The sequence below is a fragment of the Lutra lutra genome, chromosome 11 (assembly GCF_902655055.1).
Source record: "Lutra lutra chromosome 11, mLutLut1.2, whole genome shotgun sequence".
Classification (NCBI taxonomy): domain Eukaryota; kingdom Metazoa; phylum Chordata; class Mammalia; order Carnivora; family Mustelidae; genus Lutra; species Lutra lutra.
In genome coordinates, this window is record NC_062288.1 from 34,946,246 (window position 1) to 34,972,712 (window position 26,467).

At 39.3% G+C, this 26,467-nt stretch overlaps 1 protein-coding gene across 4 annotated transcripts in view; it reads left to right on the plus strand.

The window, feature by feature from the left end:
* CDK14 (cyclin dependent kinase 14) overlaps positions 1-26,467 on the plus strand; it is a 592,901-nt gene that overhangs the window by 229,693 nt on the left and 336,741 nt on the right. For all 4 annotated transcript variants that reach the window (XM_047694487.1, XM_047694483.1, XM_047694484.1 and 1 more), the window contains one exon: positions 21,234-21,328. In XM_047694487.1, coding sequence (XP_047550443.1) covers positions 21,234-21,328 — 95 coding nt within the window. The remainder of the gene's footprint in view (positions 1-21,233; positions 21,329-26,467) is intronic.

Sequence of the window (26,467 nt, forward strand, 5' to 3'; positions counted from 1 at the left end):
TCTGCTCAATTTTTCTATAAACCTAAAACTGCTTTAAAAAATAAGGTCAATGATTTAATAAAAAAGTGATACATTATGTTAGATTTTTAAAATCCAATTTATTACATTATTTTGTGTGTGTGTGTTCCAAAATTCATTGTTTATGCACCTCACCTGGTGCTCCATGCAATGCATGCCCTCCTTGATACCCACCACCAGGCTCACCCATCCCCACACCCCCCTCCCCTCTAAACCCTCAGTTTGTTTCTCAGAGTCCACAGTCTCTCGTGGTTCATCTCCCCCTCCGATTTCCCCCAACTCACTTCTCTCTATCTCCCAATGTCTTCCATGTTATTATGCTCCACAAGTAAGTGAAACCTATGATAATTGACTCTCTCTGCTTGACTTACTTCACTCAGCATAATCTCCTCCAGTCCTGTCCATGTTGATACAAAAGTTAGGTATTCATCCTTTCTGATGGAGGCGTAATACTCCATTGTATATATGGACCATATCTTCTTTATCCATTCGTCCATTGAAGAACATCTTGGCTCTTTCCACAGTTTGGCGACTGTGGCCATTGCTGCTATGAACATTGAAGTACAGATGGCCCTTCTTTTCACTACATCAGTATCTTTGGAATAAATACCAGTTGAGCAATTGCAGGGTCATAGGGAAGCTCTATTTTTAATTTCTTAAGGAATCTCCACACTGTTTTCCAGAGTGGCTGCACCAATTTGCATTCCCACCAACAGTGTAGAGGTTTCCCCTTTCTCCACATCCTCTCCTACACTTGTTTACTGTCTTGTTAATTTTGGCCATTCTAACTGGTTTAAGGTGGTATCTCAATGTGGTTTTGATTTGATTCTCCCTGATGGCTAATGATGATGAACATTTTTTCATGTGTCTGTTACCATTTGTATGTCTTCTTTGGAGAAGTGTCTGTTCATGTCTTCTGCCCATTTTCTGATGTGATTTTTAAAAAAGATTTATTTGTTTATTTTAGAGAGAGCGCATGCAAAGGGGCAGAGAGAGAGTTTTCGTAGGAATACCAAACAGCCTTATTGTTGATGTTGCTTTTATTGGAAAGATTTGCAAAGTGATTATGATTTTCCTACTTGGTTTTATTGGGACCAAGTTATTATTATTGTATTGTAGGGAGTGTTCTGCTGTTAACTGTTGAGTTTGCTTGTTTTAAGTAGATGGGGGAAATTGTATTAGCTGCTTAAATACACATCTTCTTCACTAAGAAGGACATCTACTGATTTTTTTATTAGAGGTTATATGAATTTATATAAACCAAAAAATGGCATCAAATAATTATATTTCTCTTTCAGCTCTAAAATGTTGGCCTTTTAGTCATTAGTCTCAGTCCTTTTTTTCTTCAAAAAGTGCATACTGGGGCACCTGGGTGGCTCAGTGGGTTAAGCCTCTGCCTTCGGCTCAGGTCATGATCTCAGGCTCCTGGGATGGATCGGGCTCTCTGCTCAGTGGGGAGCCTGCTTCCCCCTCTCTCTGCCTGCTGCTCTGCCTACTTCTGATCTCTCTGTCAAATAAATAAGATCTTAAAAAAAAAAAGTGCATACTTACAGTTTAATGTTAGTTACATATATTTCTCATACACAAAGAGATGTGAATTTCAATTTTTAAAGTAGTGATTTGGGGTGCCTGGGTAGTTTAGTCGGTTAAGTGTCTCTTGATTTCAGCTCAGTTCATGATCTCCGAGTTGTGAATTGGAGGCCTGTATCAAACTCCAGGCTGGGTGTGGAGCCTGCTTAAGAGTCTCTCTCTCCTCTCCCTCTGCCTGTCCCTCTCTTTCCCTCATAAATAGATAGATAGATAGATAGATAGATAGATAGATAAATGTAATGGTTCATCTTGGTATTTTAGATTAATTTTGCAGCTTTATCCAAAAATGACTAATGACTTGATTATTTTTTGCATGAAAGTTAATTGATGATGGTCTTCTTAAGCCACTGGGAATTAACTATCTCTATCTCAGTAGGTTGACCTCATATATATGAGGAATATTTCTACAGCTCTGAAATTTAAGCATGATGTTTGTTAGGAAATATCACATATCTAGTCACATTCTTGAATGAAAAACATCCTGGATATAAAATCTACCTGTGGCTCTGGTTTCAGTGCCAAGATGGCAGCAGGGGATCCTTTTGGCTGTAGACCTTCCTGATGAGGCTGCCTAGAGCAGAGGTGCAGTTCCCTGGAAATGAAGAGAGTTCTCCTGTTCCAGAAAGTGCCAGGAGCAATCTCTTGGGAACTTTCTGCTCCAGAAGCCAATGTCTACCTCCTGGCTGGAGTGGGGAGAATCCTTGTAAGGGACCTGTAGAGGGGCATCCTAGCCTGAAACCAGTCTGGATAGAGTAAGATCCTTTTTGAATCCCTTGTATAATCCATTTTTTCTTCAAAATCCAGTGGTTATTCAAAGCTAGCAGGAAGTATATGTCTATTTTCGAATGTGCAACGTGTAGGCAAGCAGAGATTGTTTCTGCTAGCTCTCTTTCCAGGTGTCATTCATTTGCACTTCTTCCCAACAAAACCTTCTCATAATACTTGTTATAGTAGATGATACTATTTATAGGACAAGTGACAGGCACCACTCAATGTTAACCTGGTATTAGACGTGTATGTTTTCATTACCTCAGGTAATAAAGTTTTCAACTGTGATATGTGTGGGATAGCGTTGTTTTTACTGAACTATATCCCATCGCTCATGTATTTATGTGACATCTTGAAAACTTTTACTAAGGAAAAGGTAAACATCTTCCATCCTATTTTCACAGAGCTACCAAATTATGATTGTGGTTTTATAGTTCAAAATGTAATGGATTTAAAAAAAAAATTCCATTGTTCCTTGGAGTGCCCTTAGCAACAGGTGTATAACAGAGCAACAGAGCAATAACAGGATTTACAAGTTCAGCAAGAAAGATTTTGAAAAATTTAAAAAACATTTTAGTCCCTAACTGCATGGACAGTTAATAGTGAGGCCCCGAGAGAATCATCCTGTGGAAGTGTAGTCAGGATTGGGAGTGAGGAGAGGAGTTCAAAATCTGCTTTCAGTAAATGCTGATCTTGCCCAAGGGGGTTAACTTCCCAGAATCTAAAACTTTTGTCTATAGAATGAGGGATTTGGTCTAGATGTCCCAAAAACTCCCTCTCAGCCAGCATTGTTTTCATCTAAAAATGTGGTGAAAGAGCAGTGGGATTAGGAGTTAGGGTTAGGAAATGGAGCTTCTAAATTTCTGTGCTGGGTTTTAGTCTCTCCTTGAAAACGAAGTATGAAGTAGGGGCACCTGGGTGGCTCAGTCGGTTAAGCATCTGCCTTCAGCTCAGGTCATGATCTCTGGGTCCTGGGATCAAGCCCCTTGCTGGGCTCCCTCAATGGGAAGTCTGCTTCTCCCTCACTCTGTGCCCCCTCCCCCTCTCTTGTGCACACTCTTTCATTCTCTCTCTCAAATAAATAAATCTTTAAAAAAATGAAGGATGAGGGGCACCTGGGTTGCTCAGTGGGTTAAAGCCTCTGTCTTCGGCTCAGGTCATGATCTCAGGGTCCTGGGATCAAGCCCCGCATTGGGCTCTCTGCGCAGCGAGGAGCCTGCTTCCTCCCTCTCTCTCTGCCTGACTCTCTGCCTACTTGTGATCTCTGTCTGTCAAATAAATAAATAAAATCTTTAAAAAAAAAAAAAAGAAGGATGAAACTAAATTATCTTCTCAGAACTTCTAGATAGAAAATTCTCTGTATTCTGGCACACATTCATAGTCTGTTTGCACAGTTTTTCCCCAAAAAAGGTGGTAGGAATGATTAGAAATAGGTAGGAATGTTTATGTGATATCAACCCCCTCTAAAGTCAACAATTGACAGATAAGAAAGTATCAATGCCATTTATACATCAGGATTTTTCTCCTGCAACGCACAGACCACTTTCTCTCAAATGGTTTAAGTGAAAAAGAAAAATATATTATCTCACACAATTAGATGTCCAGAGGAAATGTTGGGCTCCCGATGCTCCCCCATTTCTGTGCAGGTACTTTCTTAGTGTTGGCTTTGCTCTAAAATGGTAAATCTCCCATCAGTTCCAAGATGGCAGCCTATGGCTAACTGCTTCCTTGTTTGTGTCCAGCAAGGAAAGAGAGGAACCTCTAGCATGGAGTCCCTTATTTTTCTTTTTACTAGTTATCATACTCCAACAACTACGTATTTTATACCTCCTTGCTCCGCCCCCCTTATCCTTTCTTTCTTTCCTTTTTTTCTTGTTTTATTTTGATTGTCTCTCCTCACAAAAGTAGAAGCATGATGAGAGTAGGATTTTTGCTCATTTATGTCTTTTGTTCACTGTTCTTTCCAGCACAGTACCTCTCATATAGTAGTCCCTGAGTAAACATTTATTGAATGAATGAACTTTTTTGGTGTTTTACAAGCAAGTGTTGCATTGCGTATTTCTTTGAGCTTTAAAGTGACATCTCTTATATTTTAGAAGGTATCGAAATGGTAGAAATTACATGAATCTGGCTAAAACATTTTTGTTTTCACCCTACTTGTTTTTAAGGCTTTTTTTTTTTACTCTTCATCTTTTAAAATCACTAAATGGAAACATGATTTTCTAGGAGAAATTTCCATCAGAAAATTGAGTAATTTCCTTATTTCAATCCCCTTTGTAATCCATTTTTTTCTTCGAAATGAAATGCCAGTTTCTTTAAAACTCATTTCAAATGTACAATGTGTAGGCAAGGGGAGATTGTTTCTGCTAGCTTCCTTTTCTGGTGTCATTCATTTGAATAATACATTCTCAACAAATCTCCTCATAAGACTTGTTACAGTAAATGATAATATTTATATGACAAGTAACAGGCACTACTCAATGCTAACCTTTTATTATACACATACATTTTCATTTCAGTTATTATAATACTTATATGAGTTTTTCTGAACAAAATAAAGTGAGAATTGTTTTTCCCCCTCAGTGACATTATTAATATGTCACTGAGCTAGAGTGGCATTTAGTAATCTTGTTTCTACCCATTACCAGTGGTTCTGTCAAGTTGTCACTAAAATATTAGTCTTATATGAAAGGACTCCCTCCTTTTGGACAGCAGTCTATTCTATTCCTGCCTGATGAACCTTCTAGGAATTCAGGTCCTGTTCAGCCCTCCCTTCTTTTTTGTATAAAATAGTAATTAAACTCCAAAAGAACCTGAGCTGTGGGGACCCAACCTTTGTATCAAAGTTTGTCCCATTACTTCCCTTGAGACATTGTGTTTTTTTAGCCAAAATAAACTATATACTGTTTGTTCATCCATGACTCTTTTTTTCCCCCCCACACTCAAGTTTCTTGAGCTTTGAATGTTCTATCTCCTTATTGCACATCCATGGTTTTTTTCTACAGCAATATATATGGCGCCTCTATTACAAGACTCCACATTTTCTCCAGTTGGGAGTTACTTCGTTTTCTTCTTCATTTCCTTAGTATTTTGGTCATTCAGCTGTTCCTCTCTATGGCACTTACATAGATCCTGTGATAATAAAGTTATTTGTGTGGACTTTCTCACTGACTTGAGTGTAGAAGTTTTGCTTAACATGAGGATCTAGATAAGATTCTTTTTTGAGGCTCCACAGTCTGTGCTATTGCTGAGCATTCTCTGTATGACCTCCAGAGTGTTTACAGAAGTAGCTTGCTTATCTGCACATTTCCATCCAACTGAGCAGTACCCCAGGTGCTAAAATGGGTCAAAGAAATACATGCATTTGTTGAAGTACCAGGGAAAGAGGGAAAAAATACAAACGTATCAGTTGCCCAGTCCACCGTGCCAGGTTAGGGTTAACTAGAGTCAGGGCAGAGGATAGGAATGGCCAGCCGTGGGTGTGATCATTCATTACCTGGTCATGGGTCAGTCGCTTGCCTTGTTTATGAAGTGATTCATTGGAAGACAAATAAGCATCATCTAAATAGCCAAAATGAGGGGTGCCTGGGTGGCTCAGTTGTTGAGCATCTGCCTTTGGCTTGGGTCATCCCAGGGTTCTGGGATGGAGCCCTGCATTGGGCTCCCTGCTCGGTGGAAAGCCTGCTTCTCCATCTCCCACTCCTCCTGCTTGTGTTTCCTTTCTCGCTGTGTCTCTCTCTATCAAATAAATAAATAAAATCTTAAAAAAAAATAAATAGCCAAAATGGTATCCCACAATCTCACATCAGGGTTCAGCCTCTCTAGAGACTACTGCCCTGTCATTTCCCTTTACCCTTGTCAGAAAGCCGTTCACTTTCTTGTTGGTCCATTTCCCCAGAGCTGTTATGTATGAATGAGGGGAGGGCAAGTAGAACTTCATTTCTCATTACCTTCTTTCCTTCCAAGACTCCAGCAGAAGATTCAGGGGAGGGGAGGATGTGGCAAGGAAACTTACTTGTTGTCCCATTGCTTTATCTTATTTGGGGAAGCAAGGCTGTTGATTGTACTCATCAGAACATTTCTCTCAGCAGTTCATACCAAGCAATTTGGAGTTGTTCTTGGATGCTTGTCTACTCCATAGCTAACCTAAGCAGAGTATGATTTTAGCTCATATTTCTGGAGGAGGAAAATCTTCAAAGTCTTTCAGCACTTGCAGTACCTTTCCACATCTTCCAAGGTTAGACAATTGCAAACAGATCATAGGTGTATAATAAATGTTAGTTGAATGAATGAATAATTACTTGGTTAAATGTAGAGAACAAAAGAATTTTGAAAATTTTTTCATTAATTTTTTATCAGCTATATTTATATTAAATAATAGATGATCGAGGTAAAAAAAATTAAACTCTCTTATAGTGAGTATAAGGAAAAAAGTAAACTACCACTCCGTCCACACTTTATTTCCTGAGCCTGGTATCATTCAGCACAGGCTGTCTGTTCAAAGTGTCTAGAGTATTACCATCCCCTCTCACTTCCCTTTTAACTACATACTGCTTTCAACTTGATGTCCCCCTTTCCCCCTTCCCACCCCAACTAAATATATCTTAAACATGTTTTATTGTTAATACTTATAGAAGTATTGCTTTCATTTTTTTTTCAATCTTTTTTTTAAGATTTTATTTATTTATTTGACAGAGAGAGATCACAAGTAGGCAGAGAGGCAGGCAGAGAGAGAAGGGGGGAAGCAGGCTCCCCGCCAAGCAGAGAGCCTGATATGGGACTCAATCCCAGGACCCTGAGACCACGACCCGAGCCAAAGGCAGAAGCTTAACCCACTGAGCCACCCAGGCACCCTGTATTGCTTTCATTTTAATAGATAGACATTTTTTCTTATATTAATGTGCCATATTTTTTTTAAAGATTATTTATTTATTTATTTGACAGACAGAGATCCCAAGTAGGCAGAGAGGCAGGCAGAGAGAGAGAGGGGGAAGCAGGCTTCCTGCTGAGCAGAGAGCCCGATGCGGGGCTTGATCCCAGGACCTCAAGATCATGACCTGAGCCAAAGGCAGAGGCTTAACCCACTGAGCCACCCAGGCACCCCAATGTGCCATATTTTATTTAACCAGACCACAGTTAATTTAGGACAGTTAAGAATATTTCAGATTTTCCACTGTTTACTAAAAACATAAAGAGAACATTGTTATTAACATATCTTTGCTTATTTCTACATCTATGTCTATAAATTTCCAGGAGAAATGCTGATTTAATACTTGCCCTATGGGAAATATTTTAATTTTTAAGATTTATTTATTTAAATAAATAATGCTCATGAGCAGGAGGGGCAGAGAGACAGGGAGAGAGCATCCCAAGCAGAATTTGTGCTGAGCGTAGAGCCTAACATGGGCCTCGATCCCAGCACCCTGAGATCACGACCTAAGCTGAAACCCAGAGTCTGACGCTCAACCGACTGTGCCACCAAGGCCCCCTGGGAAGTATTTTAATTTTTAATAGATGTTGACCAATCTCCTCTTGTATCTCAGTAACATCTGGCCTCAAATAGTGTATGAGTGTATTTCTTACTTAAATCCTTGCCAGTGTTCAATATTATTTGGATTAATTTGCTTTGAGTTTCATGTTTGGGTTTCCTCCCAGATAATTGCTCTCCTCCCCCTTCAGTCCTGTGTTGGTGTGTTGGGGGATGGGTTCTGTTAGACCATCATGCCTGTAGTTCTCTCAGACTTTAAACCCTGCAGTTTTCCAGGCAGAAGCCTGGCAAAGTGGTTTGGAAATCAGAGACCTGGCTCTTGACGCAGCTTGGCCCTCAGCTAGCTGTCGCTACCTTGAATTGGTCCATTTTGTTTCTTTATTTCTCATTTTGCTAGGATGTAATTATCAGATATTTAATGCCTATGTGACATTTTCCCTAGATCTCTGAGAACGAATTGGAGAAAAAGAGGGCAAGAAAGGAGAAGTGATGTACCAAATTGTATGACTTTTGACAATCTCTCTGGGGCCTCGATGTTCTTACCTAAGAAAGTGCATCAGTTGGACTGAATATCCTCCAAGTCCTGTTTAGATTTGTCAGTCAGTGAATCTGTATTCAAAATGATGTGGGGGGAGAAAAAAAGTCCTGTGCTAAAAGTTCTAAGGGGTTCCTGTTCCACCTAGTGGGTCTCGGTGGGGCTTAGAGATGTGCAATTTGAAATGGTTATAATTTCATTTCTGTCTGTTCTTCTTTGATAGGCATTGTGATCTTGCTGTAGGAACATTTTCCTCATTCTCTTTCTAGTCCCCTTTCTTATTAACTGTGTGGTCTGTGGAACTCATAAAACCCACTTTGAATTGGCCGTTTCCAGTTTCCTCATAAGTGTTACTTTAGCTTATGCGGTCAAGGTGATGGAGTTTTATACATGACACACAAACGTTGATTCAGAGATCACAAACTTCAATGTCTATCCGATATCAGGCTCTAGAGTCTCCGTTGCTCTTGGAGGACAAGGAAGGTGGGGAATTGTAGCGGTGTTGTCTTAGGTGGAGGGCAGTTGTGTAGCTCCGGGCATACAACTTGTATCCACATTTGGTTTTTCTAGAAAAGCCAAACTATAATGCATTTTATGTGAGATCCTCCAGTTTTTAAATACTTAATAAATTTCTAAAACGTTGCAGAAGCCAAACAAACCAAGCCTGTGGGTTGGATTTCACTCTGCTGTAAACCTACCTGAGGTTTAGAACCTTTTCTTTTTTCATTGATGTTGCCTTATTGTTTATGAGCTTCTCTCCTTCTGGGTAGAATGTTAGGATGTAATATCAGTTTCTAACATGAGCTTCTTGGAATAGAATTTCAAATAAATCTTTTACCATCTCTTCCATAATCTGAAATATGAGTGGAAATAAAATAATGACTTCTTAGTTACAGCGGTAGTATATAGCATTTCATCTCCTTATGAAAGGGAAACTCCTAATGACATCCTATCGGTAGGATACTTCTTTGCTTCTTTTTAAAATTCAGTGAAATCTATAGCCTCAGTGTGTTTGTCAGTTATTACACAATAAGAATGCATTTATTTCGATCAACATATCCGGCTGAACTAAACATATTATAAGAAGATAACCAACCAACAGCAGAGTGCCACATTAGGAACTGTGCCGCTGACGGCAAGTTATGGAATATCATTTAAGGATTTTATTTTTCATGTTTATGCATGCATTATTTAATCTGCACTTAACAGTCATCTTCTCTAAACTCAGCCCTGAATTGCGTGCTATGAGCACAGCTGGAGTAAGAGCAAATAATGAGTGATGGGGGATACAGACAGGTGGAAATAGGGAATCAGGTAATTATAACACCGGAATGAGACACCTCACAGTGGGGACGGACTCATCAAAAATGCCCTAACCTGAGCCCCGGCAGCCTGCAGAGACTTCCGAAGGAAATGATAGCCACCTTAAGATCTGAATAGCTGATACGAAGGAGGGGCTCTGAGGCTGCGGGAGCCCGAAGGGCAGAGGGAGGAGGCACCCCAGATGGACAATTTTAAAGGCCAATTTGAGGGATGCTTGGGTGGCTCAGTTGGTTAAGCATCTGCCTTTGGCTCAGGTCATGGTCCCAGAAGCCTGGGATTGAGTCCATATCAGGCTCCTAGCTCCGGCGGGGAGCCTGTTTCTTTTCTACCTGACATTCTCCCCTACTTCTGTTCTATCTCTCTCTGACTAATAAATAAATTTAAAAATAAAAGCCAATCTGAATTGCAATTTTCCCTTTAGCTCTCTCCTTTTTAAAAAATTTTTAAAAAGATTTTATTTATTTGACAGAGAGAGAGAGAGAGAGAGAAAGATCACAAGTAGGCAGGCAGAGGAGAGGGGAAGCAGGCTCCCCACTGAGCAGAGAGCCTGAAGCAGGGACTCTGTCCCAGGATCCTGAGATCAGGACCTGAGCCGAAGGTAGAGGCTTAACCCACTGAGCCACCCAGGTGCCCCCCTTTAGCTCTCTTCTTATTACTGTCTTTTTAGACCTCTCTCGTGTAGGTGTGTGACTGCACAGGTGCCTCCGATGGCCTCTGGTCTTCTTAGCTTCACAGTTTTTATCTGGGTAGCTATGAAGATAAAGAGAAACCAATGATCATGGCAAAGCACTAGGAAAGAAGACAAGAAAACCAAGACTGTGAGAGAAGCAGATAATCCTGATTTTGATCCCAGAGATAGATTTACACTGTATTGGGGAGGCTGGGGGCCAGGAGTTGAGACTTAGGGCCAGACTTCTGTGTATTTCAGTTTCTTTAGTTTTCAAATGAAGAGTTGTATTGTACATGGTGGAAAGTGACACTCAAAAACTCGCGTGCATGATGGGTCAGTCACCCTGTGTGTGTGTCAAACCACAGATGTATTTAATGCACTAAGATTTGACATACATGTGTATGTATTTGTGTGTGTATAATGTTTATGAAGCAAGAAGAAGTTTGTTTTGTTTTGTTTGTTTTAAGGAAGTTTTATTAGAAAGGGCAATGTCGATCGGTAGGAGTTGGAACACATTTGAGAATCCAGTGGTGAGGCTTATGACAGCGCATGCTTCCCATATTCTCAGGAGCTGCTTCTTACATTTCTTACATGGAGGCAGGTCGTATGAGCAGAAACTATTGTCAGTGCCAGGCTTAAGCATCCCTTGGAGAGACACTAAGAAAGGCCCCTCTGCAGTCATAGCATTTGAAGCTCGAGTGTCAGGAGTCAGTTTCCTGGCTGGGTGAATGTATTGACAGATTCCTCTTGGGAGGAGACGAAGGTGCAAAGCTTGAGACCATAGTCGAGAAACTCCTTTTTCTCCCCTTTGTCATTTTCTCCAATGGCAATTTGTTTTTTAACTACCACGACAATTGGAAGTCACCATGCTAATTTAGAAACATAAAACATGTAATATACACCTTATCTGTAACTTTACCCCCACAGTTATCACAGCAGAGAAATGTTTTATCATCCACAAGTGTATCATACCTTGCATGAGATCTAATACTTCTAAGATGTTGCCAGTTTTGGACAACTAGATAGAGACTTTAAAGAAGATAACATGAGACTCTGTTAAGATTTTTAAAAGCTGTTCTTATCGTTCTTGTACTGAAGTGGCTTCTCTAGTGTAGGGATTTAGGCCATCCTCATGTTCAGGGAAGGCGGGGTGGGGGGAGCTGCTCCCCAAATTCATTAACATTTTACTCATGTAACTTGGCATCATTTTATTTTTTATCATCATATACTTCTGAATACTGAACACTTGAGAGATCGCTCTATACTTTGTAGGCATATTTGTTTTCCTGTCTTGCTTTTTGTGTATTTCCAAATACAGAAAAAATCTCCTTCACAGGCTGCCGTAGCCAGAAGAAGAGACGAGAAATGAGAGCACTCAGAGGCTGGAGCTTGCCAGTCCTGCCCCCATACGATTCAGAAGGCAGCCCCCGGCCGAACCTTTATTATCATTCTGACATTAAATAACATGTCCACTCCCTGAACACTGACGTGGGGTTAGAACGGTGGGCACCGTGTCGTTTAGTTGTTGAGCATCACTGAGCCCGGACAGGAAGGAAGGCCTGGGGGGGAGGGGAGCAAATTGGGAGGCAGGGTATTAGCGACCTTACCATCAGCTACAGAGGTCCCTCAGCTGGGCCGAGATGAACTCGGGTCCCCACCAGGGCCACCACTGATTGGGGGCAGTAGAAAGGATTTCAAAGCCTTGTCCAGGCCAGGGGACAGTTTTGTCATGGGAAGGTGGAAGGTCTATTGACCGCCTGTGGGGTATCTGGTGTTGGGGGCCTGTGTACTTTCCACCGAATTAAGTTGTAATTTGAAACTTTTATAGCTTTGACTGTGTTATTAAGTCACATGAACTAGTGGTATGTTTGAAATTTCAATTCAGGGAATATTCAAGGGTAAGAATTAACCCCATCCAAAATCCATCTTCATTTTTTTTTAATTAATTAATTTATTTATTTATTTGACAGAGAGAGAGATATCACAAGTAGGCGGAGAGGCAGGCAGAGAGAGAGAGAGGAAGAAGCAGGCTCCCCGCTGAGCAGAGAGCCCGACGCAGGGCTCGATCCCAGGACCCTGGGATCATGACCTGAGCTGAAGGCAGAGGCTTTAACCCACTGAGCCACCCAGGCGCCCCACCATCTTCATTTTTTATAGTCTTTCCCTTCTTCCTTCTGTGTTCATGATCTGTTTATGGTATCTCTAGATCTGCTAATTGTATTTGCTTATTAAAGCACTGGTTCTGATGAAGGGCTTATTGCCAGCATTTTACATAAAACCTTATTCCTTCACAGATCTCAAAAATTGTGGCATTGAAAAGCCCATATAATGATGACCTTACCAACATTTCTATGAAAAAGCTTTAAAATCTTTTTTTTTAACTGAACAGGAAAAAATGCACACATTTTTAAAAATACAAAATTTCCGAATAAAGAATTCTCTTTTCCTTTTAGCCCAATACTTTTTATCTTCCAGTGACATCTGTCTCAGCAGTTGTGTGTGTGTGGGTGTGGGTGTGTGCGTGCACGTGTGTAAGAGAGACGGGGGTGGGAGAGAGAGAGAGGGTAATAGATACCAGGTAAACCAACTGATTGATTGTCTTGCTGTTTCTTTTGATTTGCTTATGGAACGGTGAATAGATTGCAGTGTGACTAAGTGCATAAACACATGTGTACACACACACGCAGCCCACAAACATGCTACCCATTTCTCCCTATCAAAACCATAACACAATGATTTTTAAGCTTGAGGATGCATAAGCATTGAATAGAAGACTTGGTCAAAATATTGAATGCCAGCTTCATAGGGACAGGAGTTTTGTCTGTGTTTTTCCTGGTGATTGGCACACGGTAGATATTAAATAAATATTTCGTGACTGATTCTTAGGTCCCATCCCCGCAATTTTGGATCTGGTGGTTTGGGATAGAGTCCAATGAATTTGCATTGCCAGCGGTTGGTATGGAGTGGATCATTGAAGGACTATGCTTTGAGAAACACCTTCTGGCGGGCCTGTGCCAGTGGTGGTGGTGACTTGACCAGTCTGATTCCTGACAAAGGGCAGTAGAGTTTCCCGTGTCTGGAAATAAGCTGTAAAATTACCCGGCTTTGTGGAGGAATCTGACTGCGCTCCACCACCGGAATGGTATCTTGGAAAGTCGCGTATCTTATGGGCAAGCCCCTAGGTCCTGGGACTTGAAGCCATGGCAAAGAAAATATTTTCTGACTTTATACTTCTGTTTATTTTTGTGAAATACAATAATAGCTCTTCACATATTTTCATGTAAGGATTGGGATTGAGTTACACCTCGTTGAGCAGTGATAGCTATTATGGTTCCAATGTTTATTCTTCCTAACCAGAAGACATGAGGGGCTTGGTGCCAAACCACACATTTTTTTAAATTGTATACTTTGTAGTATTCCTACTGACTATACTTTTAACCCACAAGTAATAAAGTATAAAGTAGTTCAAATACAGCAAACCACCTAACAGTTTTTAAACTTAGTTACTGTAGTGCCTAGTTACTATAGACAGACAAAAAACAGCTCTTCTGTTAACAAGTCTTCCAGAAACCCTCAGTTCCTATGTTGAAGACAAAAGTACCTGGAGCGTAAGTACCACTATTCCCAACCCTGTCACTTAGCAAGATTTGTTTCTGCAGAAGTTACTAGCAAGATGTTTACATAAGAGAAAACCACCTGTCTGCTTTCCCATACATACATGCTTGGATCTTTCTAGTGGCAAATGGGAACAGGATCAGCTACTGCATGGAAAAGCAGCTGGTGGGTCATTTACAGGTTCATCTGGGGGTAATTGGAGACAATCAAACTCGGAATCTTTTTCAGTGAGTACATTAATCTTAATGCAGGAAAGTAACTATTTAGACAAGGAACGGTTTCAACATTTTGGATTAACTCCTGATGTGGGAGCAAATTACAGGCTGATAACGGGGCCTGCTGTGTTCCAAGGTAGGAAAAGAGCCCCTTATAAGATGCAAGCATTTGCACCAGTGCCCTGGCAAGGAGGATTTAGTAATGAGGTGGGATTAGTAGTGAAGGATCACATTGCAGTTACAATGATTCATTACTGTAGATGTGTTAATTGTGTAGTTAAACATCTGTATGCCTTTTTAGTGTTATTTCAGTTTGCTTTAGCCAACCCACTTGTAACAAAGAACTTTTCAAGACCTTGTTTGTAGTCTAAAAGGAATGTATCTGTATTGTCAACAATTCAAATGATACGGAAAGGTACATGTAGAAAATTAAATTGTTTCCAGATTCCTCCCCTCAGCTATAACCTAGTTTGATAAGCAGATTTCCCCCCCAACCCCGTGTACACACTTTGGTGGCAGATTAATCAGTTTGAACATTAACAGTGGTAAAAGTAATGACGCCTTTGTGATAAAGTTAAAATTGCTCTGAGCCAGGTAAACTCTATTAGGCAGAACCATGTGAAATTGCTGTGTTAGTAGGTCAAAAATGTCAAATATTGACAGTTTTATGTGGTTCAGCTATACTATGAGAGGTATTTGTTCTTTGAAGTGATTTAGTAAGCATTCCTGGTGGTCCTGTGAGACCGCAGTGTGGAGGTATCCCCCCGCAGGCTGCCCTTTGCCAGTAGTGAGGTGGGGGATAAACAGGTATCCGTCGCAAGAGGGAGTGCTCGGGTCTGTAATTTCTAATACCACATCTCATTCAGGGTTGCGATGTTGGGGATATTAGGAGTGGAGCAAAGCAGGAAGAATATGCAGTGGGACTGAATTTCTGTCTATCCCTGAATAGAAGAACTTAGCTCCAGAGCAAGTAAAAACAGTAGACTTTTTTTTTTTTTAAAACAGCGGCTAGAAAGCGATTTACATGATGTTTATAAAGTGATCCTAACATGCTGTATTATTTTTCCATGTTTAGATGGTACCTGGTGGTCAAGAAACATGTCTCCAAATCCTATAATGTGATTTTAGCTTAATTAAGTTTATATGATATCACATTTTGACCTTGTGTTTTGGGTGATCCATGACCTCTTTTTCCCGTAACACAGAGATGACTCTCTGTATGTGTGTGCATACAGTGTATAAAAAGCAAAACATGGAGTCAAAGATACAGTTCCATTTTTAACCTGTTTCTTGCACTTTTTCATTTGTTAGTTTATGGGTGTGTGCATGTGTTTGTGTTTATCATATTAGGTATCAGTAAGGGTAAGGTCTGGAGCTAAGTAAAACCACAGCCTCTCTCCTGTTGTGTAGCTGAAGTAGGCAGCATACCTTGCAGAACTGGTACAGGTTAACCTAGGAGCTGTGTATCTGTTCATTTCTCTGTCTAGACCACCTAGTCCTCACAGACACAGTTAGACGAGTGATCTCTTATTTTCTCTGCATGCATTTTTTGGGGAGGGGATTGTTGGATTTTTTTTTTTTCTCTTTATCCTTCAGATTTTCCCATTCAGAATACTTGAGCTATGAAAATATTCAGAATGTACTAGCAAGTAACTTCTCATTGAAAGTAAGTATTTTCATTATTTCTAGTATAAAGTGAATTTCAGCAGCCTTAGAGCTAGTTAGCTGTGTGCTTAAAGAAAAAGTTCATGTCTGTTGTAAGTTGTAGCTTGAGGTAAGGTTAGCTCCTTGGGTTTAATGCGTAGTAATGTTTGTCTTCTAGAAACATGAAGTAGCAGCCCCTCCAAGTGTACCCCTCTGGAAAAGAAGACATTTTTTAAAAAGAGAGAGGAAAATATGAATGCACTACTTCTTTCCAGAGGCTAAAGGGGGTTGTGAGAGCAAGGATAGCTTGTGTGTATTTGTGGTCTGTCCTTTCCTAGTATGATATCACATAATGACTTAGAAAGCTGATAAATTAAAGAAGGGTTTTGTCCTTTCTTTCTCTATTAACATTGCTTGTGAGTGATAAAATGAACATACTTTGGGGTTTCCTGAGTGGCTGTCAGTTAAACCTCTAACTTCAGCTCAGGTCATGATCTCAGGGTCATTAGATCCAGGCCTGTATTGGGCCCCATGCTTAACGGAGGTGTTTGCTTGAGAATTCTCTCCTTCTTCCTCTCCTTCTGCTTCTCCCCAGGCTTGTGCATGCTCTCTCTCTCTCTTTTTCTTAAATAAATAACTAAAATCTTTAAAAGAAAATGAACATACTCTGAACTCTTCTGTTAGCTCAGAATTTATTTAATCCTGGTGAAATTGGAGTTTAGGCAAAATTTATCCCTTCCAAGTCAGAAGAGAAATTGAAGATGTTTATTCTCAAAGTGGGAGGTGGAAGTTTCAATATGACCGATAAGCAGATATCTGAAGCCTGCTACCAAATGAAGGGAGGCTCCATGTGTCCTTCTGTCCTTCTGGCACTTTGTCAGAGGCACACTTATCTTTCTGTTTTTGTATTGTTTTAACATCACAGTCTCGGAACTGTTAGAATTTTACCCTCAACCCTAAAATTACAAGTCTTTCACATCACATGCAGTTGAACTTTTTCAAACCTCAGTGGTGAAATGAATTGAAAATGTTGCCATATGTTTACTTAAAATTTGTGGAGAAACCAAGTGAGAAACCAAGTATGCTGGAGTTACCAGCACTAATGTTACAGGGTTGGTTTGTCAGTAAACGATGAAAAAGTAACATGTGTTATATCCGGGATATTATCAGGATTACATGGAGTATTATTTTGACAGTGTTTGTCTTGGAAAGAGAGACATATTGGCTTTAGAACTTGGAGGTGCTAATCACTGGTCTGACTTGGCAGCCAGGAGACTCACTTGCCTTGGTAACAGCAGGAATTACAGTTTCTGGCAACTTGCTGGGAGTGTCTGTCACCTTCACAGGATGTTGATAGAGATCCTGGATGGTTTTCTGACCTTCCATGCCTTTCCTCTGCCATCAGCTGTGCAATTAGGGGGTGTCCTTTTTCAAATGCAAATTAATGATGTTAGGCTCAAAAGAAAGAGGGTTTGCTTTCCAATACAGATATTGGTACCTCTTTAACTGATGGTGTACTTTAAAAGTGTATATAAATGAATTTAGAAATCTGAAATCTGTAATAATTGAGACTTACAAGAAAGAAGTTTGGAGACTTTGAGTCTTCATGTCGAAATGGCCAAAAATATATAAAGAAATGACATGACTTTTTTCCTATAATATTTGTCAGGAACAAACCATTTTTTCCCCAAGATGAATGATGGCAGAAATTCAATTTTCCTGAAATTGTAGGAAAAATGCCATGGGAAATGATGAGTGTGAAGACATTACTTTGAGAAATGAGCAACAATTTAGGTGTAAGTGGTGAGAAAAAAGGCGGTAATGGGGTAGAGGTTGGGGGAAACAGTTAAAAAAAAAATCCCAAGGCAAAGGATCCTCAGGGCCTGGGATTCTTAATTTAGTGGGAGCTTCAGTACCTTTTCAGGGTTGTTGCTGATAAGGATGGATCCTTACTGAATTTGACAGGCTAAGGGAGTAACTTGAAAAATGAAATCGGACAAGATTACAAATCCTGTTGTATAATATATTTCCAAAACTTGCCTCACTAAGCCAGGTTGCTTTCATACAACCCGGGGATCCTTTAGGCCCTTGCTTCATTTCACCTGTCTGCGTCCTGTCCCTGGTGGGTGTGAAGTCCCATACCCGGTCATCGTTTTCAAATACCCTGTTGTGGTTTGAAATAATCGATCTCTGAGGATGAATCTGCCTTGGGAGTCTAGTGCAGGCCAGCTGTCCTTGTTAAAATGAGCAAAGGTTGGTCCCCAGGTTAACATCTGGAAGCTAGCTATTGCATGAAGTTTTAATTGTTGAACGCTCATGGACCAGTTGAATAATTAAAAGAAGGAAGATTATAAATTGTTGGAATTAATACTATGAAACTCTATCATAAGTCTGTATGATGGTTGTGCCTTCACAGTTTGTGTGCTGTGATTTTATTGTTGTAATTGTTTTCCCATGTGTGCTAATTTACAAAGCTCAGATAAAATAAACTTGTAGGTGTTTTGCTGTAAGATTTTTAGTGTATACAACTAACTTGCCCATGGCAGGTCTTTGTGAGATGGAAGAGAAAGCCTCATTATGTAGCCTGGACTTGCCTGGCTTTGGACTATACACTGTTGCTACTGATTGAGTTTCAGGGGGAACATACTTCTTGTTGTCTTCCAGTGTTGGAACCAGCCACATGAATTAATTTTCCTTCTGAATGGCCTTCTTTGGACTTACAAAAGTTTGTCTTGGGATTAAGGAATACAGTACATGGTCCTGAAACAGTTTTGCTTATAGAAGTCTACAGAAATTCATAGCAATAGCAATAGCTCTAATAAAACAACTGCTCACATTCATTGAGCTCATACTAGAACTTATCAATCCATATGCTTTCTCCCTGCCTTTCTGGTGAAATGACCAGTGCAACCCCTCTTGCGTGGTGGTTACATACCTAAAATATGCTACATGATGTATGTAATATCATTTTATTTGAGTAAAGTGTAAATAATCTGGATTTGCTATTTTATGTATGTTAAAACATGGGTGTATCTCTTTTTTTTTTTTTTAAAGATTTTATTTATTTATTTGACAGAGAGAGAGAGATCACAAGTGGGCAGAGAGTCAGGGGGAAGCAGGCTCCCTGCTGAGCAGAGAGCCCGATGCGGGGCTCGATCCCAGAACCCCGAGATCATGACCTGAGCCGAAGGCAGCAGCTTAATCCACTGAGCCACCCAGGTGCCCCTGGGTGTATCTCTTTATTTTTATTTTTTTTTAATAGAGTTTATTTTTTAATGTAGTTTTAGGCTCACAGCAAAATTGAGTGGCAAGTTCTCATATACTCCCTGCATACCACCACATATCTCCTCCCTGCCCTTAAGCCTCCCCTACTATAAAGATCTCTCACCAGTGTGGTACATTCCTTACAATTGATTAACCTACACTGACACATCATTGTCACCTAAAGACACCCATTAAGATTCATGCTTGGTACTATAAATCTTTTTCTAAAGATGTGGTTTTGCGGTATTATTGGGTATCAAGAGTTTGTCCAGGGCCAGTAATTAGGTTCTTAATAAATAACTTGATGAATATATGAATGATTATAAGTTCTTGACAAAACACATGCAAAACATCTTTCTTTTTTCTCTTCAGGTTGTATACCAAAAACCAAAATTGAAGGTTAATTAAAATAAATAATGCTAGAGGAAGCTTCTGTTCTTTGAATATTCTACTTGAATGGTTATCAATACAGGGGGAAATAATAGAATTTAAGAGCTTCAGACAGGTTTAAGAGACTGTGAAAAGGGTAGAGGGTTATGGAGGACTTAGATGAGGCAGACAGAATCACTCTGGAAAGGGAAAACTGGGACTCCATGAGGTTCACAGTACTGACTACAGAAAAGATAAAAAGTGAATAGGATTGGAAAGTGCTGGCTGGGGGAGAGATTCAGATATATAGCTATATAGTGAAGGGATGGTACCCCTTGAAGATGGCAGTGAAAGTGAAAAAGGAAAGAATAGGGGAAAAAATAAGGATCTTGTAGAAATGAAAAAGAAACAGATCACCCCAGACTCTCTCCGTTTCTCCCACCATCACCATCCATAATACCTACATAGAGGAGAGAAGAACTGATGTAAGAGAGAGCTCTTAAACTAAGAATGCAGTCCCTTAGCACATCTATATAAAACTGCTGTAAAAATTCAGAAAATATAAAACAAATGCCTTTCAGCTGATAAAAATGCTTTTCAAAAAACAACTATAAAATTAAAGAAAATTGTACACAACAAACTATAATCTAAATTAGATTTTCTTATTCAGGCCCTTGGGTATATGAAACCTAAAAAGCCCACCTTGAAGTGGTAATACAAAAGCTAAGAAGAAAAATGCACAAAATTAAAATGAAATCGGTTAATTGAACTCAGGGGAAAAATAGAAGAAAATACAAAATCAAATAAAAAATGAAGACTAAGTTACAAGATGCCCAAGGGAAAATAGATTGAAATGTTAGCTGACCCAGTATATTCATATTTACATTAGATGTAAATGGTCTAAATATCAGTTAAATGTCAGAAGTTGACAGAATGGATTTAAAAAGCACATGACCCAATGATAGGCTGCTTATAAGAAACTTACATATTCAAATCTAATGACATTTGTAGGCTAAAAGAAGATGTAAAAGGATACATCATTAAAAATAAGCTGGAGTGGTTATGTTAATATCCCATAAAAAAGGCTTCAGAGCAAAGAAAATTATCAAAGACAGAGAGACATATATATTGATACAGGAGCCAGTTCACAAAGAAAGCATAGGAATCCTAAAGGTATAGACAGTAAACACCACCCACCAAGCAAAAGGCACAAAGCAAAAGCTGGCAGAATTAAAATGACGTTGACAAATCCCCAGTTACAGTTGGGAATGTCAACAACCCTCTCTTAGTCCCTGTTAGAACCATTATTCAGAAAGTCAGCAAGTACAGAAAGGAACTCAGCAACATTGTCAACCAGCAGAATCTAACTGACACTTATAGAACTCTTCACCCAAATTCACCAGAATATATTTTCCATAAGTATGGCATGCATACCATTATAAACCACATCCTGGGTAATGAAACAAACCTTCACAAATTTAAAACAATTGAAAGCATACCAGGTATGTCCTCTGACCATAATGGAATCTAACTAAAGGTTAACAGCAAATAACACGTGAAATAGTTGGGGGCGGGGGAGCACGTCATCTAAATGAAAACCCTGTTCCACTACCCTTGATTCTGAATAGGTATTGGCTTGGAAAATGGAAAAATAGATATCTCATCTGACAAAATGATAATGAAACATATTAGTTGATTATTACCCATCGTCTCTCTGTCTACTTTGTTTTACAGCTTCTCTGTTAAAAGGACTAAAACATGCTAACATAGTGCTGCTTCATGACATCATCCACACCAAGGAGACGCTGACACTTGTGTTTGAATATGTGGTGAGTAAAGTAAGAATTCAGATTTTATAAACATAAATAAAATTCTTGTAGTATTATGATAGAGTTTCTTATTTAAGTTGCTGTACCGAAGTATATTATCTAGTAAGTTTGTATAATTTTGAAAAATTCAGAAAAATGTTAAACTGAATTTTCATCAGATATATTATCTTTTAATAACCTATTTGTCACCAGATATGCTATAATTTTTAGGTTTATCAAATAGGATTAAACATGACAGTGATCACTGCATCAAAGGAAGTTCACAGATGATTAATTCCCCCCTGCCCCTCCTTTGGACTTACAACTTGGTTTTCTCAGAAGCATTCTTACTAAGATTTTTTTTCTTTTTGGGTGGGTGGAGGAAAGCCTGATACTTGCAATTTAGACTTCATAGTTTTCCCCCTCAGTTCATGTTTCAGCTATTAATTAAAACTTCCAATTTGCATAGCACACAATGTAATGATCTTATTGTGTTGAGAGTGTTACTGCTAGAAGACTTGGACTTGAACTCATAATTAATCTTTCTCCGTTTCTCCTAGAAAAACATATGGTATTTATGTAGCATCACTTCAGCATTTAACTGTGGAATCATGAAATGTAACCATGATAATTAACATCCCAATTTTCACAGATGGATCTGAGAACATGTAATTTATAAGATACAAATGACATTGAGACATTTTATTGAGAAGAGTAGCTGTTGGTATTGTGAATGTATTAGGATCCCATTTTGTAATTACCACACTACTTTTTTAAAAATTTGAAATAGGTTCCATGTTTTTTTTTAAATATATAATAGAATGCATATTTGCAACATTTTTATCTTGCTAATGTCTGCCTGTGTCTGTTTATCATTTGAAAATTGTTGTCTTATGAAGAAGCCATTTATCTTCTCTATTTACATATAAATGATAGATACATTTGAATAATATGGTAATGTGGCTACAAGGACAGCTAGAGCTGAGCAGTTGAATATATTACATGCTACCAAGAATGGATGCAGATTCACACATCAATGCAAATATAATTTCTTTTGTTTAATCGGTGATTTTGGAGTCAATAATGTATTCAGTTGACTTAGTATATGTGCTGCCGAAGCGAGCACATGTATTCACTTGACTTAGAATTGGAATTTTTGCTTCATATTTTCCAGTAGGTCTGTTGCAATATTGCAGTTAAATCTAGATTTTTCTTAGTATACTTGACTAACTTTTATGTTTTGTAGAAGAAAAGATTTGAAAAAAAGATTTCAAAAATGTATTTATTTCCTCCTCCAAAATTAAATGGTTAAGCTAAAAAGAAAAAGAGTTTGGCCTCTAAAATCAGTAACATGAATAGAGAAACTAACAGAAATAATATGAAAATATGTCCTTCAGGTCTTAAAAGAAACCTATATTTGTGAGGCTAAAATCATTTGATGATTTTTATATTCTGTGGAAGCAGCCACATGAAGGAAATTCACTGTCCTGAAATATTTGCTAATTGATTAAGACTGACTTTTAAACATGTCCTGTGATATTTGCTAACTGATTAAAACTGACTGTTAAACAATCAGTCTTCTTTGTGTGAGTGCAATTTTCCCTGGTTCCAAGTCTTGTGGAGCCATCCCAGGTCAATCAGCCACATAATAGTGTGGACCTCTGCAGTACTTTTCTGGCAATGTTTTCTTCCCTGCGTCTCTGGGGGAGTTAAGATGTAGCTAAACCTGTTCTCAGAGAATGAGACAAGCTGACATCATTCATGCTTTAGAACTGGCCTGCCTTGTCTCTCCTTGGGTCCCCCACTCTGTCTTTATTTCCTCACCTCCCCATTGTTCCTGCCTCCCTCTTTTCCATCTAACCTTCGTCTTTTTCTAGTCTTTTCACGTTCTGTTCTTCTGCTCTCTCGGGTGGCCTACTTTTTGTTGCTACAACTTATGTTTGTTTGGGTTTTGCTTAAGTGAAATGTTTGAATGGATCTCTGAAATCAGAGTTGGGATGGGGGCCATAGGAATAGCTTATAGGTGTCTTCCCAGTTAGCACTGGGGAGGTGTAGACTCTTTGGCAGCATTAATGTTACTATGTGGCAATTACCCAGTATAGAAAATACTTCCTATAATATTTCCTAAAGTTTTAATTTTTTTATACTGCTTTCTCATTGCTTGTTTATACATCTACTGATATCTCAAGAAAGATTAAGGCTCCAGCATTTTTTAATGGATTAATCAGATTGCTTTCCTCACAGTATCTAGCAGAAATTACTTTGCTCTTTTCTTGTATGTTTTGCAGCAATGGAAAGACAGTAATAATTTCAAAGCATGAAATGCCTTGGAAATTAGAGCAGATCTAGGGGAAGGACATAGGATAGGAAACCAGAGGTCACTCTGGGCTTGGGAGGATGAGTGATGGATGAGAAAAGGAGCTAAAGGAATATTTAAGACAAGGATGACCACAATGCTGTGCTGAGCACTCTGCTTGGGTCTTTACATTCATTCACATTTTTGGTGTTCTCAAGGGCCTCCTGGAACTATGAATATCACTTTACAAAGGAAAAGAAAACTAAGTATTAGAGATATTAGGTGCTTTTCCAGGATCTTGTAGCAAGTATGATGGACTCAGGCCCATCTTACTCTGATTCCCAATTGTAATGTTGTATCTCCCGCTTATTTTTACAACTGTAGTTAGATTGAGCTTTTGGTCAGAAGAGGAAAAGGAAATTTTCTTCTTTTTTTTCCCCACCCTCCCTTTTTCTGCTCTTAAGATCCTGAATGCAGTTAAATCCTGAATACAGTTAGACTGCTTTGTTGTTGTTGTTGTTGTTGTTGTTGTTGTTGTTTTCTTTAGAGAGAGAGGGAGAGAGAGAGCATGAACACAGGCAGACAGAGTGGTAGGCAGAGGCAGAGGGAGAAGCAGGCTCCCCGCCGAGCAAGGAGCCCGGTGTGGGACTCGATCCCAGGACGCTGGGATCATGACCCGAGTCGAAGGCAGCTGCTTAACCAACTGAGCCACCCAGGCGTCCCTTGGTTTTTTTTTTTTTTTTAAGATTTTATTTATTTGACAGAGATCACAAGTAGGCAGAGAGGGAGGCAGAGAGAGAGGAAGGGAAGCAGGCTCCCTGCTAAGCAGAGAGCCCGATATGGGCTCCATCCCAGGACCCTGGGATCATGACCTGAGCCGAAGACAGAGGCTTTAACCCACTGAGCCACCCAGGTGCCCCTGCTTTGTTGTTTAAATAAGGTTTTGTACTGGTCAAAAGCCTTATCACTTAAGATTTTATTTTAATTATGAAATGTTTTTAAAGTTTCCAAAAAGTAAACTTAAAATTACAGTATTGTCCCTTATATCACTGGGATCTACTTACACACACACACACACACACACACACACACACACACACGACCTTATTATTTAGCAAGCCCTAAAATCAGTATCAAACATTTTAATGTGCAGTTTTCTAAACTTAGTGATATTGCCAAATTTTAAGATTGTTAACATCAAAGTTTTTTTCTAAAAGAGGTTGATTTTATATTCCATGTAATCAATAGTACCCTTTTTTTGAGGAAGGGGAATGAGTGTAAGTGTAAGACCAGGGTGCCTGGGTAGCTCAGTTGGCTAAGCATCTGTCTTCAGCTCAGGTCATGATCCCAGGGTCTTGAAATTGAGTCGCACATTGTATTCCTGCTCAGCAGGGAGTCTGTTTCTCCCTCTGCCTCTGCCCCTTCCCCTGTTCTTGCTGTCTCTCTCAAATAAAATCTTTAAAAATCAGTAAAATAAAATAAAATAAAAAGTGTAAGAAAAATCCAAACACCATGCCTATTGAAACCCTAGCTTTATGGGACACCTGGGTGGCTCAGGGGTTAAACCCTCTGCCTTTGGCTCAGGTCATGATCTCAGGGTCCTGGGATCAAGCCCCGGCATCATGGCTCTCTGCTCAGTGGGGAGCCTGCTTTCTTCTCTCTCTCTCTCTCTGCCTGCCTCTCTGCCTACTTGTGATCTCTACCTATCAAATAAATAAATAAAATCTTAAAAAATAAATAAATAAGAAAAGAAACCCTAGATATGAAAGTAAAGTAAAATAACTTAAGATTCACTAGGTACTATTGGATTTTTTCTTTGGATTTTAGTTAAGTGTTCAAGGTTTTTTTTAGGATCATAAATAATTTGAGTTCCACAAAATGAAATAGTCATATTTATTTGATTTATTTTTTTAATTTAAATTTTGAGAGTTAACATACAGTAACATTCTTACTTATGATAGTATACCTACTATATAAATATATTTCTGTTCTTTGCTTTGAAAGAGAATCTGAAGCCCAGATGCTTTGTGTTATTCCCACGAATGACCTTCTAGGTTACACAAAAGCCTTGGAAGCCCCAGAATAATAAGTGCTGTAGAAGAGCACTGAAAGAAATGACTTTGGAGGTCATTATTAAAACCCTTCAGTGGGGGCGCCTGGGTGGCCCAGTGGGCTAAAGGCAGCTTCCGCTTGGGTCATGATCCCAGGTCCTGGGATCGAGCCCCACATAGGGCTCTCTGCTCGGCAGGGAACCTGCTTCCTCCTCTCTCTGCCTGCCTCTCTGCCTACTTGTGATCTGTCTGTCAAATAAATAAATTGAAAAAAATCTTAAAAAGAAAAAATAAAACCCTTCAGTGGATAATAAGATACTGCTAATATAGGCTGTCTCTTAAGTACTGTGGAAAGCTCCTAAAATGTCTGGAATTTAGATTCTTATACACTGTCAAAGTGTGTAGATACAACCCGCGAGCTGCAAGACTGGGGACCCACTGGAAAACATGCCGCTCAGTTTGCTCAAGGCTTCCAGAGCCCTTTTGAGTACTATCTTCCTGCCATTGTTGTCCAAGGTCAAGGAGTATTTTTAACCAAGGAGTGACTCAATTAGCTTGAAAGGTATATCTGGTTTCCCCATGGTTTAAGACATTGTTAGAGCTACCCTCTTCCCTACTTGGGTGCGAGTGTTGGCAGAGAAATACTGTAGAGCACTGGATAGGAAATAGTGAAAGTGCTAACAGGTTTTTTTGTTTTTTTTTTCTACTTAAATAGAAAGTTAAGCACTTTAGTGTTTTTTCTTTTTCTTTTCTTTTTTGGCCAAAGACAAATAAGGGCCACATTAACCTACTTAATATCATGCTGAAAAATTT